The sequence below is a fragment of the Triturus cristatus genome, chromosome 6 (genome assembly GCF_964204655.1).
Source record: "Triturus cristatus chromosome 6, aTriCri1.1, whole genome shotgun sequence".
Taxonomy (NCBI): Eukaryota; Metazoa; Chordata; class Amphibia; order Caudata; family Salamandridae; genus Triturus; species Triturus cristatus.
In genome coordinates this window covers 1,295,031,840-1,295,049,781 of record NC_140589.1, presented here as the reverse complement: position 1 = coordinate 1,295,049,781, position 17,942 = coordinate 1,295,031,840, and the positions used below count along the sequence as shown (strand labels likewise).

The window sequence follows — 17,942 nt, the reverse complement described above, 5'->3', positions numbered from 1 at the left end:
ATTGGCTTATGAAATGCATTTAGGGGCCTAGTACTTGATCCAGGGCAGAGATAAAGTCTCCTGCATATCCTGAGGGGCGATAGCATAGCCTGTCTGGGATTTTGGTCTATCAGTCAATGGAAAAGCTAAAGCTTAAGGATGCAGCTCCTGTAATCCCATCAGGCTCAGAACTTGCATTTGTATGTTCTTTAAAAAGCTATCGCCAGCCCCCTCCTCTACCTCCCAACCCTGTCTGAATAAACAGACATAAGCCTCATGTATAGCCAAGTGCAAATCAGGACATGCATCCTCCATTCAGGTTTCGGTCATAAAAAGTATTTTCAGTGTTTCCTCCCTTAACAAATCATACACATCGAAGGCATGTTTATGAAAGGAGTGGACATTTATTAATTTTGCCTCAACTTCTAGCTCCCTACTAGGGGCTCCGCAATTAGAAAACAGCTGGTTCAGGCAGGAGACGCCAAACACACAGTTCCCACATAAGACCGGCCCCCTCACACTCACCGACATCGGCCTACAACCCTGCTGAGCCCCCCCTTTCATGCCAGAAAGCTCCCTTGCTGTGCAAGTCCAGTCAGGCTGGTCCTCCACTATGCAACTGGCATACTGGCTAGCCGCAATCGGGATGCGGACGGCCTTGCCTTTGGCGCAGCATCCGCTCTGCGGCCATGATTATATAGGAACCCCTCCTCCCCAAACTGTGCAACACTATCCCACACCTGCCCTAAGATGGTGTCACTCCGTGTTCCACACAGCCTCCTAACCAGCTTTCTTCCCGGCTGGAGTACTGCACTCAGAACCTCGACCAGGTAACAGTTTAATTCATCAACAATACGGAGCTTAGGGGGTGAATGGGCAGGTCACCCCCCCCACTCAGACTATTCACAAAATAGGGCCTGCCCAGAAAGTAAAATGAACAGAGTGAACACGCTTTTCAGTATCCCATACACATTCAAAACTACTTTGTTTTGATTTATCATGAACGGCCAAATTTTAAGCCGTGCATCGATCGGGTCCGATGTCACTAGCTTCTTTGGAAAAACCTATATCGTGTCTGTATGTGTATAAAGTGCTTCACTTGTCTTCTCATTTCCTAAAAAATATATATAAAAAGGAAAAGGCAGTAAGGAACCATATACATATGGTATCCACTCAAGAACAACAGTGATAGAAAAAGGTGGAGAAAGGATGGCAGTGCCTCACGGAAGTAACACCATGGAGGATATGCAGACAGGTACTCGCCTGCTACCTCACATTATCATTAGCAACTGCCACCCAGAAAGGAAGAAAATAAATCAAAAACCTCTTATCAATCCCCTCAAGTGGTGCTACATGCGTTTCTTAAATATTAATTTGTGTATGTGTGTTCCAAAAAAAGAAAAATTTAGAAACATTTAAATAAAATAATGTCGACCCAAATAGAAGAGACTGGGTCTGATCAGAACCCGCGTCGGTGCGAGTTAAAACCGAGCGAAACACTGGCTATATGACTTTTTATTCTGTGCTGTGTGTCTGCTCATTTAAAACCAACATGTTTCATTGCCTAAATGATTTGCGGCAATTTCATCAGGGCTAGGGTCGACTGGCCACACTGCACTCCTAGTTCAGACCAGTGCACTTTGTCTGCACCCAAGGAAGACACAATTTATAAACACACAATCAGCTTTTGCACCCGCATTAAACACAAATTTCTTTCATACATTTATGTAGGAAAAATTTTCTTAACCGATTATGCTGTAAGGGTCCGATGCCTGCTACACCATGAATATTTACCATCAAGTTGCTCGTATTTAGCATACCTAAACCCCTCTTGTAAGTAGGTGTATGCTACATCCAAATGTACTTGTCCACTTTTTGGTCGCCCAATGGCCGCGGTTGTATATCTCTAAGGGACACAAAAATCCAATTACTACCCATATTCAGACAATGTCGATAAACGCTAAGCATATGGATCAGATGCCGCCTGTCCTATTGCTAATGGATAATTACTACAGACTCCTGTTTGTAAATAATTCCTATTGCAACTAGCTCAGTATACATTCCTCTCCTGTATTATGTTTACCTCCGTTCGGTTACCATTTATGTAGCCTCTCATTTTGAATTGACTATTGCTCAAATCCTAGTCATCACTGCCAACACCCCACTCTCATAACTTCATTATTATGGCTGCCGTCTGGTGTTCGCGTCAAGATACTGACAACGGCTATCTTAGTGTGCCCGTTCATCGCTAACCACCGGTAGAACTCCAGTGTCTATTTAATTGGAAAAACGAGTCGGGAAATTTCTACTTTTACCAAGATATATGCGTCCACTCACCTTGTCAGCCCTCTGGTCCCGATAGTATTCGGCCTCCGAGATAGGACAACCACCTACGTTTTAAATACGCATTACGCGCCACTTCCGCGCATGCGTGGTAGTTTGTAAATGTAGTTTGTAAATGTATTGAAGTGTTCGGCGGCCATATTGTTTAAGATACTGTGCCCTCCGATGGGAGCCCTTTTATCCAGTGTCTCAATAGTAAGCTGAATTCTGTTAACACATCTAGACCAATATGTCTTACAGGGGCAAAATTTGTAATCCTACAATGACTGAAGCAAAAAGAGGCTACTATGTATTTTGGCAACCTGCTATATTTTTAGATTCCGGAAGTTATATTAAAAAAGTAATAGAGACCCTGTGTGTATGGTTAATTATTCTCATGTGAGGACATTTAAAGGATCAAAAAAGGTCATGAATCTAGTAAGTAGACTAATAGATCAATACCTTATGCCACTCAATATAGTCATTTAAACCCTGTTGGTCCACTTTCTTCTGATAAATCCAACGTGCCTCCTTCGTTATCAGTCTGGCTTCAATGTTGTATAGGTCTCCCACCACCCTTTCCAATACAACCCAGCGCAAATATTTGGGACTGTGTTTCGCCATTATGAAGTGTTGTACCAATCTCGTAGTTTATCTACCCACCCGTATGGTACTAAGATGCTCCTGCACCCTGATCTTAACTTTGTGTGTGGTGAGACCGATATGGTGAAGTCCACAGGGGCATGTTAGTCTGTAAATAACATTGCACGTATTGCAATTACTAAACATGTTGAGATACCATGTTTTGCCTCCTGCTAGAGTGACACTTTTTGTTGGCGTTGTAAGTTCACATACTGTGCATCCTCCACATTGATAATGTCCAGACGGGATCCCTGTTTCTTTACTCTCAGGTTTTGGTCGAGAATGCACCAATCGGTCTCGTAGATTGGCTGATCGCTTAAAAGCGAATCGGGGTTGTGGCATAGTCATTGTTGGGGTGTTCAACAGGGACCAATGTTTCCTGATAACTTGCCTGATTTTTGTACACAAGCGTCCAAAAGGTGGTAACCACAGGGATACAGTCCCCCCTTAGTATTAGGTGCCCTATCAAGTAATGCAGCTCGGGGAGTGTTTAAGGCTCTTTTTTTAGCTTGTTTGATGACCTTTCTCGGATAAGATCACTCTTCCAGTTTACGGGACAATGCCCCTGCTTGTTCCACATAGTCCTCAGTGGAAGAACAGTTCCTGCGGTATCGCAGGAATTGCCCTACAGGCAAATTATCCCGGAGGGCCCTGGGGTGATAAGATCTATAATGTAGAAGTGAATTTTTATCAGTGGGTTTCTGATGAACATTGGTGGCCAGTTTGTGATTCGCCGCCTTAATGTCTAAGTCCAGGTAGGTTGCTGTTCTACTTATTGTCCAAGTGAACTTAAGACACTCATCTAGATTGTTCAACCAATTCAGGAACCTATCCAGATCGATTTCAGAGCCTGTCCATTTGCACAACACATCATCGATGTATCTCTTCCAGAGAACAATGTTCTCCTGGAAGAGATTTGTAGTGTGATAGATGTGGTTGGTCTCAAACTGACCCACATAGATGCATGCCAGGCTGGGGGCAAAGGTAGCCCCCATTGAAGTCCCGGACACCTGCAAATACAGTTGGTCCTTATAAGCAAAGAAATTTTGGGTCAAAGCTAATTTAATGCATTGTAGAACAAAGGTTTGAGGGACGTCATAGAACCATTCGCACTCCCCCAGGGCGCGTGCTGCTGCCACCAGTGTTGCTTCCTGGGGGATGCTGGTGTACAATGATTCTATATCGTTCGTCACTAAAAACTGCTGTTCAGGATCATACACAATGTCATCTAGAATTTTTAGAACATCTGTGGTATCCTGTACATAGGAGGGCTGTGTGATGACATTCCCTCAGGAAAAAAAAAAAACCAGAATATTGAGATAATGGTTCCAAAACTGATTGAATCCCCGATACTATGGGGCGCCCCTGTGGGGGCCTCTGGACCTTATGAATTATTGGAACGTAAAAAGGCGGGTATCCTCGGTTTGTCATTAATCAAAAAATCTGCTTCCTTGGCCATCAACCATTTCTTCTCCTTAGCCTCTGTTACCATGTTGTTAATGGTAGTCTGTAAATTTTTAGTAGGGTCTCTCAAAGGTTTGTAGTTATGGAGCACATCTAATAGTCTGGCCACCTCAGTTTCGTAATCTATGGTGTTCAACACCACCACCGCGCCGCCCTTATCAGCCGGTTTGATGGTGATTTTAAGATTCTGCTGGAGGGAGTGTACTGCTAGCCAATCAGCCTGCGTCATGTTGCTGTGACTAAAACACGGTTCTTCCAGAGTCGCAATGTCCTGCATTACTTTTTGTTCAAATACTTGGACCTCAGGGCCAATAGTGTGATTAGGGGGACAGAAGTGAGATGGACGACGCAGATGGTGGAAAATATTGAAGGGGCATCTAATTCCTTACCTTCAAAAAAAAAATTCAATTTGATTTTTCTCATCAGTCCATATAGTTCCCCACGCAGTTTGAAACGGTCATGTTTAGGAGTTGGAACATACCCCCAGACCTTTGTTCAAAACCCTGTGTTCATCTGCTGTTAATGGGTATGCTGACAAATTCACTACTATGTCATTTTCATTACTGATTAAAGGGGTGTTCTGCCCCTGCTGCGTGTGATTCTGGGAGAGAAATTCTGCCACGATGGATTGGTGTTGTGCCGGGCGCGTCCTCTGCCCCTGTGACTGGCCCCTCTCTGATCTGGAGGGCGTTGTTCTAAAAAAGTGCACAGCATGACACCTAGATCTGCATTTGTCCTTTCTGTAGTATTAAATCTCTCTCTGGTTAGAGGTGGAAGTAGAGGTTTGTCCATTACAATCGTCCTCTTCGCTGCTCGTGTTATCAAACGTCCAGTTGTTAAAAGTACGTCTGCTCTGTCGTCGCCCACCCCTGGTCCCTCGTGTGTAAAGTGGTGGCTCTGAGGGTTGTTGGTAATAGCTATCCTCGACATAGGGAAATGCCCACTCATGGCTAAATCTATCAAGGTTCCTGTTTAGGCCTTTCATCTTCTGGTTCACAATATATATTTGGTATTCCCCCACGTCATTTTGAATCGTGGTCAGCTGTTCCTTAATATCTTTTATGGTGGTGTCTGCTTTTAGAATTGTTTCAAGGTCTAATATTTCTTTTAGCAGCTCTTCACTAAATCTCTTGGCTGTATTAATGATTAGTACAAGCCAGTCACGGGTGCACTTGTTCGCTATATAGCTCCAGTCCACCCGGAACCTCTTGTCCTCAAGAAAGATTTTAGGTTCTATACGGACCAGGAGACTAGCCGGGGCTGCACCTGCACGCAGGTATTCAGTCATTAAGGCCCCGTGGAGCGCTATTATGACCTGCCGTTTTTTAGTGTTGGATAGTTTTTCCCATTCTTCCCTAGCTGAAGAAATTCCACTGAGGGGCGCGTTAGGGAGCAGTGATGGCCCTGCTAAGATCGATGCTATATGTGTAATTGAGTCCGGTTGCCTGTATACGCCTGGAATATTGAAAATGGACCAATTTTGCCTGGCATTCACAGATGAACAAACGGTTATTCATATAAATGCGGGGGGAAATCACCTCCAGTATGATGTCAAAAATCCCCAGTGTGTAAAACCAATGTTTTTACTGTTTTTTCGAAAAAGCTCACGGCTAGGCTGCCGTTCTCATAACCAACAATACGGAGCTTAGGGGGTGAATGGGCAGGTCGCCCCCCCCCACTCAGACTATTACAAACCGGATTCTGTAGTAATTATCCATTAGCAATAGGTCAGGCGGCATCTGATCCATATGCTTAGTGTTTGACATTGTCTGAATATGGGTAGTAATTGGATTTTTAGGTGTCCCTTAGAGATATACAACCGCGGCCATTGGGCGACCAAAAAGTGGACAAGTACATTTGGATGTAGCATACACCTACTTACAAGAGGGGTATAGGTATGCTAAATACGAGCAACTCTATGGTAAATATTCATGGTGTAGCAGGCACCGGACCCTTACAGCATAATCGGTTAAGAAAAATTCCTACATAAATGTATGAAAGAAATGTGTTTAATGCGGGTGCAAAAGCTGATTGTGTGTTTATAAATTGTGTCTTCCTTAGGTGCAGACAGAAAGTGCACTGGTCTGAACTAGGAGTGCAGTTTGGCCAGTCGACCCTAGCCTTGATGAAATTGCCGCAAATCATTTAGGCAATGAAACATGTTGGTTTTAAATGAGCAGACACACAGCACAGAATAAAAAGTCATATAGCCAGTGTTGTTTCGCTCGGTTTTAACTCGGACCGACGCAGGTTCAGATCAGACCCCGTCTCTCCTATTTGGGTCGACATTATTTTATTTAAATTTCTTTTTTTGGAACGCACACACACAAATTAATATTTAAGTTACACATGTAGCACCACTTGAGGGGATTGATAAGAGGTTTTTGATTTATTTTCTTCCTTTCTGGGTGGCAGTTGCTAATTATGAGAACGTGAGGTAGCAGGCGAGTACCTGTCTGCATATCCTCCATGGTGTTACTTCCGTGAGACACTGTCATCCTTTCTCCACCTTTTTCTATCACTGTTGTTCTTGAGTGGATACCATATGTATATGGTTCCTTACTGCCTTTTCCTTTTTATATATATTTTTTAGGAAATGAGAAGACAAGGGAAGCACTTTATACACACACAGACACGATATAGGTTTCCAAAGAAGCGAGTGACATCGGACCCGATCGATGCACGGCATAAAATGTGGCCGTTCATGATAAATCAAAACAAAGTAGTTTTGTATGGGATACTGAAAAGCATGTTCACTCTGTTCATTTTACTTTCTGGGCAGGCCCTATTTTGTGAAGAGTCTAATTCAACCAAACTCTTTAAAATTGCCTCCAAGAGAGCCCACACCAGTTTAGCCTCAGGGAATAATCACCCTTTGCATGTGGACTAAAACCAATTCAATGTAAGCATTTTCGGTTTGCTATTTCAGATTCAAATTTAATGCAGTCAAAAAAAAAAAAATTACATTGCCCCCCATTAAATCATAAAACTCCCTAATAAATAGCACCCCCCACCCCAACCGATTATAAAATAAACCACACAAAAACCCCCCAAAAAAGATTATGAATTAAAAAGGCACCGACTCATGGTCGTACCATTTAGGCAATACCTAGTGTAGAAGTGTCCGCACTAGGGCCATGATTATATAGGAACCCTCCTCCTCCCTGAACTGTGCAACACTAGTCTGCACCTGCCCCAAGATGGCGACGCTCCATGTTCCACACAGCCTCCTTCCGAGGCGGAATACTGCACTCAGAACCTCGACCAGGTAAGAGTCTAATTCAACCAAACTCTTTAAAATTGCCCCCTAGAAAGCCTGCACCAGTTTAGCCTCCAGGAATAATCACCCTTTGCACATTGACTAACACCAATTCAATGTGATTATTTCCCATTTCAGATTCCAATTCAATGCAGTTAAAAAAAAAATCCTATTGCCACCTATGAAATCAAAACTCCCTAATAAATAGCACATCCCCCAAGACTATTATAACATAAAAAGGTGGATTATGAATTAAAAATGCAGAGACTGCCGGTCGTAGCCTTACGGCAATACCTAGTAGGTTCTCAACATATTCCCATCACCGTCACCAAGAAAGCCTACAAAAGCATAGGAAATTTCAAAAGGTAAGGATCAAAGTGCCTGCTGTGCAAAAAATCAGTCATGAATGCATGGCAGCACTGTAGGGTTAGACATTACATCAGGTAAAGAGGTCAGTGTCTCACTGCGGCTGAATCCACTTGTGTTTTTTGGGGCCATATGTGGAAAGGAAAGGTCTGCAAGGGCACCATCCGATAATTGGGGGCTATTTCAAATCGTTAGGATTTGGGGCCAAGGCATCCATTACACCCATTCATACAAGCTAAAAACACATCAAAAACAAATTTAAACAAAATAAAAGCACCAGGGGCAAGAGAAATAATCAAAAGACTTAACGGAAAGATAGGAATTTGATAAGGGGTTAGCAAAAAACATGTCTGCAAACTAGAACAGCCAAGGATATGTGGAAAATTTTAAACCAGAGAAACACTTTTTTAAAATTAAAGTAAACCTCAAACATTCTTCATTGAGTAGGGTGTTTAAGGCTGTTCAGATGGGACTATATTAAAGGATTACTATCAATCTTTCATTTAAGCAAAACCAAATTAGTTATTCTGTGTAACACAATTTATAAAGTGGCAGCTTGCACCAGGGCTCTTCTGCTGGGCCAGGAAAAACCAACATATTTTAGGCAGAAAGATGAGTCTCGCTCAGAGGGGCTCCCATAGACTCATCTGCTGGTCTTTTGAAAACTAGGAAGAGAAATTTCAAGAGGACATTGGGAGTGATGGGATAGACTTATTCAAGAGGAATGGGAGGACTAATCCATGAATGGGGCCTGTGAGAAATGTAGAGTTGTCTCTAAGTTGACTAATCTAGATTGTGAGAAGTGAAAAGCACTTCAGGAAGGAGAAATCTTAAGACATCTGTCCAAAAACCACCAGCTCTTGGCTGGGGAAGTTTCTCATCAGGGCACATTTCCAAAGCCCACAAAATGTGTCACACACAAAGAATAAGGAGAACAGACTGCAATGTCCAAAGGCTGCATATAGGCACCACATTGATGTTTGCACTGAGAGCTAGGAATGATATTCTCCAATAAAAAGTAAATGTATACGTTTAACATCCTTCAGAAGGTAGCAAGAATGGCAAAGAGCCAGTTGTGGGACAGTTAGATTCACATCGTTTGGAAATCTTCGTATTGAAGGATGCCAGGTCACAGAAGATCTCAGAGTTGAAGCTTGGTGTAAAGGTCAGTTTCATCATAGAAGTAAAGTGAAAACTGCCTGACTACAGAGACTATTAACAGCACAAGAAACTGATGAGGTGCCATATTGGGCAACAGTCTATACTCCCTGTAATCAGCATGACAGACATTTTGGATAACGAGAGGAAGAGGAGACTCAAGAAACTGGGCAGAATCAGGAGCACTAAAATGGCTGCAAGCACATCACTTAACCAAAACATCACAAAAAACTGATTTCTTATGACCTAAACAGCTAAAGAAAATAAAGACCACCCCTACATAGAGAACAGGAGCATTGATTTACAACATAGTTTCTAATCGTACTTGATAGATATCTTAGTTTACTTACCATCCATTTGAATAAGCAGCTCTGCTTTAACCCTTCTGCTAGCTTCATGCTCCTCCGATGTACCTCTGCGGCTGCAAATGGAGTCAATTTCATCAATAAATATGGTTGTTGGAGCATAGAATCGTGCCTAAAAAAAAAATTAAAGAGACCATTAAATATTTTAGAACTTTATAGAAGGTACCACTCCTTGTAAAATATATTCAGCAGGTTTTGAAAGGGCTGTCAGCAAAACAAAAAACAAACAGAACCAAATACAGAGTAAACTTGAAATGAAAAATATTTTGACACTGGCTTGCTTCAATTTAGCATCAGTAACTGGAATCAAACTTGTGAACCCAGTTCAAAGAACATACCAAAATAAAATATATGAATCCACATGGCAGATTTATACAATATTGCTAGTAGAAGGCGCTGCTTTGGTACCAGAGCTTGAGTGGATAGACTTCAAGTGATCCAGGCAGGAGCCCGGAGATACTTTGCGAGTGGCAAGTACAACAGGAGGCAAAGATAGACTTAGAACTAAAATGGAGAAAGTTACCTACCCTGTAAGCATCTGTTGTTGGCAAGTAGTGCTGTAGATTCCATGCTCTGCATACTCCTACCATCTAGTGTTGGGTTCGGACATGTGCAATTTGTTTTTCTTTGAAGGAGTCGGAGTCACATGGTATGGGGACTCCATTTATTACTGATCACTCCCATGGGTTTCGGATCCATTCTTAGATTGTTTCGCTGCACAGAGGGTGAGGATAGGAATTGGAGTAGTTACAGAATTCAATGACAATGCAATGAGTAAAGAAAGAAGAGCCTCTGCAATGACCAAAGGCTTCCGGGTAGGAGAGTGGGTGCATGCGAGTCTACAGCACTTCATGTCACGAATACTTAAAGGGTAAGTGTCATTTTTGTTAGTGGCATATGTAGCTGTAGATACACATGTTGTGCATAGACTGTAAAGCAGCTTTCCATAAGCGGTGGCTAGCCAGAGGACGGTACAGAGGGCACTGAGTACAGCTTGGCCAATATTAGCTTGTGGGTGTGCTAAGACATTCACACAGTGATGTTTGCTGAAAGTGTGTGGACTAGGTAGCTGCTTTGCAGATGTCAGCTATAGGTATGTTGCCTAACAAAGCCAAAGGGACTCAACCTTTTTTAGATGAGTGGGTACAGGATGGATAAGCAAAGAAAGAGTTTGGCTTTTGCAGAATAGGTCTGAATACACTAACGTGCTATTCCCGCTTTAGAGTGAGCATGGTCATTTTGTGGCTTGCAAAAAAAGTCAAAAAGTTGTTGTCTTATGGAAGGATTTGTTTTGTCAATGTGATACATGAGGGCCCTTTTGACATCCAAAATGTGAAGAGCCCTATCTCCTACGACTCTGGATGTGGTTGGATTGAGGTGGAAAGAAGAGACAACCTTGGGGAGAATAGTGTGGTTTGCCTTAAGGACTACCCTATCTGTATTAATTCTGAAGAAGGGTTCTTGAAGGGTTAGGGCCTGAAGTTCACCGACACGCTTGAGGGAGGTAATGGCCACTAGAAAGGCTAACTTTCAGGAAAGATACTGCAAAGGGCATAAGTGCAGTGGTTCAAGAGAAGGGCCCGTAAGTCCGGTGAGAACTGTGCTGAGATTCCACACAAGAGCAGGTGGCAAGCTGGGTGGCATTACGCTTTTGAGTCCCTCCATGAAGACCTTAATGACCGGGACTCTAAACAGTTACAAATGCTCTATGTGCTAAAGTTAGGCAGCAATGGCAGCCAAGAGATGTCTAATGAAGGTATAAGCAAGGTCTAACTTGGAGAGGATGCAGATAACACCATATCTTGGACTGCTACCCTGGGAGAGTTAACGTGCCTGGGAGTACAGTAACGTAAAAACCATTTCCGTTTAGCTGCACAGCAGGCTCTTGTTGTAGGCCTGTGTGCTTCCTTGAGGATGATCGTACATTATGGAGGTAAGTTGAGGTGTCCCAAGTCTAAGACCTCAGGAGCCAAGTTGCAAGATTTAGCAGCTTGGGGTTCAGGTTTCTGGGTGTGCCCTGGTTCTGCGTGAGAAGGTCTGGCCGGTTGGGCAGCTTTTCAGGCAACACCAGAGAAAGGTGAGGAGTGTGGCAAACTAGGGCTGTTTGGCCAAAGTGGGTGCTCCTAGGATGAGAGGGAGGGATGTTTGCAAAAGCTTCTGAGCCACGGACAGAAGAAATGAGAGGTGGAAAAATATAGACAAATACTGTGGGTGTGAATATCTGGGGCGAAGCTTGGGCATTTCGCATTTTCAGCAGTTTTAAAGAGGTCTATGTCAGGGAATCACCACCGATGAAGTATGGGAGGAGGACTTGCGAGTGGAGTTCCACACTCCTGGACCAGTTGCTACATACTTCTGAGCGAGTCTGCTTGGTTGTTGTCCACTCCTGGAAGATATTCTGCTAGTAGATGGACTTTGAGATGGTTTTCCCTCCGCCAAATGTCCTGAGCCAATGCAGACAGCTGTGGTGAGTGCGTGCCTCCCTGCTTCTCCGCAAACCTTAACAAATGACATCAGGCTATCTCCAATCTCCAGTTACCTTAGTCTACACCGCCCACAAATATCTGGGCAGTATCCAACTGGCAGAAGGCAAATGGGTTGACAGCCACTATCACATGAAGCTCAGCATAAACAAGACAGATGTTTTTAGCACCTCTGTGCAGCAACCACATGTGTTGCATTCTCTGCCCCTTGGCAAAAGTAATTAGACTCAGATCAGAGAACAGAATTTACTGGCCCCAATGCAGGAATTTGTTCTTTAGAGCTGTTGCTATTGTAACTGGTTGCTTGGAGAACAGTGGTGCAAAATTCAGATTCCCAAGTCAATACCTCACTCAAGCACAAATCTCAAATAAGGACTTGAAATGATTAATTAGAATATACATTTCTCCATTAACTACAGGTGGGAATAACTCATTCTTACAAATTGAGCCCAAACTGATCTACGTGTTCAACACTGCCAACTGGGACATTCAGTATTCTTCCACTTACTTGGATGGTCCTGAGCACATCACATTGGTTTGTCAATCTAAATACATAGAGAGTCTGGTTGGAAACTAAAATCAGCACTTGCAAAACATGTTCAAACCTATTCTATAATGTAGGAAGCCAGGACTAAAATTGTGCTATAGGGGTGTGGTTGTGCATCTACAGCCCAGCCAGCTCTGAAAACAGCATTGAATCCTGTAGATCACAGGAAACATTTCAGTGTGGCAATACGAACAGCCCTGTCCTGAACTGATAAGATTGAAAATTAATGCCAATGCTTTACTCAAAGAAACACATCCAAATCTGTGTAGATTGTATATCTTTTTGTCAGTCTGAAGATGTGCCTCAGATAGGTGCAGGCTGGATGCAGTACAAGTGATGATTTACATTTGGCCTTAGTCCTAAAAACAGTTTGGTTATAACAGTAGCCATTTAAAGACATTTTACCAGTGGTATCTGGTGTATTCATTGTAACTACACAGTTGTGGCAGGTCCGATGCATAGTTCTGTATAAACAGTTACTGAACTCATCAGATGCTGCCCAATTTCTCAAACTCCTAATCATAAGAGTAATTGTTTACTTTTCAGTTATTAAATATTTCAAACAGCAAGCAAGGCAGCCCTTTACAAATTATGGAAGCATCAGGCTGATTTATTTCCCCCTTATTAAAAGGAGGAATATGTACGCAATCATAAACTCTCCTCCTGCCCTCCCTTTTTAACAAATGAGCTTAAACTTTAGCTGCATCTCTCTAACCACCAACATATTACAGAAAGCTAACTAAGGGAATGTTGCCCTGAATTTCCGGAATGCAGCAATGCTAAACACGTGGGTTGTTTGAGGGAACCTAGTCTGCACAGTAAATTATGTAACGCGTGTGCAGATCATGCCATTTTGAGGGAACCACTGTTTATGGTGCAATGTTCATTTGATGACATTTCTCAGTGGTTCCAAACTGGTAGTCGGGGAACCCTGGTAGGATGGGGTGGGGGCTCTAACACAGACTCAAGGGGTCTGACTACTTGGCACATAAAATATGAACTGATTAATGAAGTGTATATGAATAAGCAAAATGTAAAAAACATTTGTAAACGTTCTGCAACTGTGAAAGAATTTGAAATTAGAGGCTAAAGTGTTAAGTTGCAACCTCCGAGTCATGAGAACAGTGCAAATGTATCAAACAGGATAAAGTATGGCCTCTTAAATTTAGAAGAGGCCCAACCAGCCCATTAAAATAGTTATTTATTTTTATATTAGTTTGTGAATTAAACAAAATATTTCTTCATTTGTTTATTTGTTTGATGAATGCCTATGCCCGTAAAGGTGTATTTTTTTGCCAGGCTAATCTTCAAAATTACTTATGCCTGGGTCCCCAGATTCGAATAATGACTCAGTAGGAGGACCCTAGATTTCAAAAATAATTCGGCAGTGGTCCCTGGATTCTAGCACTAATTAAGTGGGGGTCGACAATAGTTCCAAAGTTAACCACTGGCATATCAAACTCCGATTTATACACCGAATAAAAACTAGTTTGTTTCTAATTTTAAACTACCTAAGGAATTTATTGGTGCGAGATAGACCTCAGTTATCCCGACTAGCTGGCTAGTAGAACACTGATAAGGTTTTTAGCATTTTGTTTTCAAAACAAGGTAATTGCTTCCAGTGACCCTGGAGGGATGATCGGTTAGTGTGAGTACCAGAATTCCACTAGTTAAAGGTGCTAACAGTTAGTAAACTGGGTGGAGTGTATTTTGGAAACTTGGATTCACAGCTGTAAGCAAAACGCCAGTTTAGGCCCCTGTCTTCTGGTCGTAAACATCACCCCTGGATTGTATGGAAACATGCAACAACCATTTATTTTTAATAATCCCACATTGCAGAGTGTTAATCACGTAGTGCCAGACCTCTCTCTCTCCCAGACTGGCTGGCAGGGACAACGCACTGAACACTTGTCAGATTTTCGACATGGTTTCCCCAAAAACAGTAGTTTCATTCAGTCTTGCGAATACAGGAACATATCCCTCATGAAGTATGACCAAAAGCTATACTTCTGTAGGTCTTTGGAGTGTGAGGTTATCAGACAAGGGTGAGTTTCTCTGAGTTGAGTAGGAATCCAAACTATAGACTCCAGGGAACAGTGGCCGCTGGTGGAATTTGAAACTAGTGGGGCGTAAGAGCAATTAATGGTGCACATGTGAGCAAGCTGGAATTCGTTATAGGAAAGTTTCACCCCAAGAGAACCTTTTTTGAAAAGTGGTGTTAAAAAGGTGCATTTTCCAGCACAATTTCTATAATAAATTAACCAAAACGCATATTTCTTATAGGCATTCTTAATTTTGTTTTTAGAACTAGGTTTATGGGCTTTAAAATACCATCACGCAAAGTGTCCTTGGTTTAGCGTGACGCATATTTCATGAGGCTATTTGGTAGCTGTGCCCCATTTCTTTAACTACTACATATAGAATGACTCTTGCTACTCCATCCAGTAGTTCAGTTTCCTGCCCCTCCAGCTAATGAGTCTGGCCCGCCAGATGTTCTGCTTTTTGCCCTTTGGATTTGATGCTTTCTTTCAAGTTGTGCGGCCTTCTGCCCCTCCAGCTGTGCAGTTTTGGACTTTGTCCATTCATTCGCTCAGACCTTTGACCTCCAAACGTGCTGTTGTCTGTCCCTGCCATCGTGCTGCCTAGCCCTTCCAGGTGTGCTGTCTCCCTTCTTCCCAGGTACTCTGCTTTCTATCCCACCAGGTATCCTCTCTGCCCTCCAGTGGGTGAATGAGTGTGGTCTGTCCCTTCCGCATTGCTGCATTTTGAACCTCTAGTGAAATCTGCTCCCTTTACCTCCAACTGTTTCGCTTTTTGCCCAAACCAAAGCGATTGAAATGAAGTTCAGGGAGTTCAACACTCGCTGTGGACATCTGCTTTATTCTGTAGTTTCCCAGATTGCATTAAGACAGGGCCACCTTAGCGGGATCGGTAAATTGGGTATATTAGCTCGGGCAGTAGTAGAACCTGAAACTTAGAACTTTTAGAAACCACAGAAGTGAAGCGCAAAGCGCTAAGACAATGCATTATCTGACAGTGCGGCTTCCTCCTCATCCAGTGTCCATATGTCGGTTGGTGTGCCTAAAGAACCAGGCAGCAGTAGGCCTATCATTCCTCCATAGACTGGGTTCTCATGTTATCTCCCCAGTTTCCTTGATGTCTACAACAATGCCGAGACCTCTACAGACCGTGCCTGGCGTCATCTCCTAGACCGGGCCTGCGGTCGGTGCAGTGTCCCTTCAGGGCCTTCGTCCAGCACTCCTCCGCACGCTGCTGGTTGATCCCATGGAGCTTCGGGGAGACCCGGCTCCTGGCCCCCCCCACCCCCACCCCGCTTCCATCCTCTGACCCCCTGCCAGAGACAGCAGATATTACTGATCAGATGAAGGGATCTGGGGGAGTAGGAATAGGATGGAGACTTCTAATCTGCAGTACGCAGTGAGTGGCACACACCAACAGGCTCCCACCTCCCCACCCTCTAGGCTCTGTGATAAGAGGTCTTTACGAGCTCGAGATGGTTAGTTCAGGGCATTAACCCAGGAGTGAACTAACTGGCTACACCTAGGCTCACTGGGTCTGCCCTGCTGCTCTCAACACCCCTCAAAATAAGCAACCGGTGTCTTGACCGGAGGGGCTCAGTGGCGGTACTTTGGAGTGCCTCCTTGGTTCCTAATCCCACGGCTGCACTGATTCGCTGGGTGGTTTTTGACAAGTCACTCTGCCTGCGACTGCGTAATAATCCTTTCAATGATTATGGCGGAGCTACACTTGGAATAAAATGGACAGCTTGAATGTAACTCATGCTTTTACTCAGTAGCAGGCGGCACGACTGGTGGGTGAGGGGGATCGCGTGTGGGGGGGGGGGGGGGGCTTGTGAGGTGGGGGGGGTGGTTGAATTAAAAAAAATTAAATAAAAACTTACCTTCAACCGGGTCAAGCGTTTTCCTGACGACCAAAGCAGTCAGGGCCCACGACATTGGGCAGCCCTCAAGCAGGACCGCCCATCCACCCTCCCACAACCAAGAACTCCAGGCACTTCTGCTTTCTTGCAGTGCAAGAAGCAGAAAAATAAAATAGTAGTTCTACCATTTTATGTTTCCGCTGCTCGCACTGCGAGAAGCAGGGGGAGACTCCCCCGCGCCCCTATGGAGTAGCCGCCACTGCCAGGGAAGATTCCACCGGGAAGGTCTACAGTACTTGGGCACAGGATCAACTGGCACCCCAGCGACCCTACCAACCCCAAGTTGGAGTCTGAGAAATCCAGGTTAATGACTTGTGTGAATCCCAATATGCTTGATCATGCAGAATCCCTTGCAAACGTCAAAGTAACAGAGCAAAATCAATAAACAAATGAAAAGTCTTTTCTGCTACAGAAAACTCCAGACGTTCAGACAATCAAAGATCTACAACCCAGTTTTGCGACACTTTTCTTGATAAGTCTAATTTGTCTGGGAAGGCCTTCTGCACGGGACAGGAATATGCCAAAACTGACCATTTCAAGACCCAACTGACTTAATACGGTCACAGATTAGGCCAGTTCCTTGAGTAACGGGAAAAATAACCAACCCCACTGGCGCTCCTTGCTGGGGCGCAGGGGTGTGTTGTGGTGTGCGCGTGGTGCAAGTGAGTGCAACTCCAGAAAGGAGCCTAATAATATATCCGAATGGTGTCTGGGGCTCCTTGCCAGCTCCCAAAAATGTGTGCCCAAGCTAAGCACAGATTAAATTGTTAATTAGAATAATCCAAACATCTGCATATTTGCTAGAGCACAAAACTTTCTGTCCTCTAAAGAGAAGGAGTCTGACATTTTGATATTTGTCTTAGCCTAAAGAAAATCCAAACACCATCTGGCTTCTTGCTGGGGCCCAGACACACAAGCGCCTCTCTGTGCTTCACCTAGACAGAGAAGCACTGGAAGATGAAGAAGAAGTAGGCCACTGACTCAAGAAGTGGGGGAATGGGAGAGAGGGTTGAGGAACAATCCTAGCTCTTCCCCCTTCCAATGCCCACCTCTGGGTTTCTTTCTTCGGTTGGTGGGTGGTAGGGTGGCAGGAGCTGGACTACTCATGCCTCTTCCACGTTTTTCCAACATAAACAAGCATTTGCAATACAACAGGTCTCGCATTTATAAGAGTTTGAGCTATTGGCATTGTAAAATTACAATGCCTTTTATTTATGTTTTGGTTTTAGAACAAATAAAAGGCATTGTCATTTACAATGTCAGTAGCATAAACTCGCATAAAAGCAGTGTGCGGCGTGCAGCGGCGTGCAATGCAGCAGCGTGCAATGCAGCAGCGTGCAATGCAGCAGCGTGCAGCAGTGTGCAGCGTGGTTTTTAAACAACAAGAAAAGCGGAC

General features: G+C 43.7%; 1 protein-coding gene across 8 annotated transcripts in view; it reads right to left on the bottom strand.

The window, feature by feature from the left end:
• Positions 1-17,942, bottom strand: part of LOC146821298 (katanin p60 ATPase-containing subunit A1-like) — a 214,861-nt gene that overhangs the window by 107,473 nt on the left and 89,446 nt on the right. For all 8 annotated transcript variants that reach the window (XM_085612242.1, XM_085612248.1, XM_085612246.1 and 5 more), the window contains one exon: positions 9,541-9,667. In XM_085612242.1, coding sequence (XP_085468368.1) covers positions 9,541-9,667 — 127 coding nt within the window. The remainder of the gene's footprint in view (positions 1-9,540; positions 9,668-17,942) is intronic.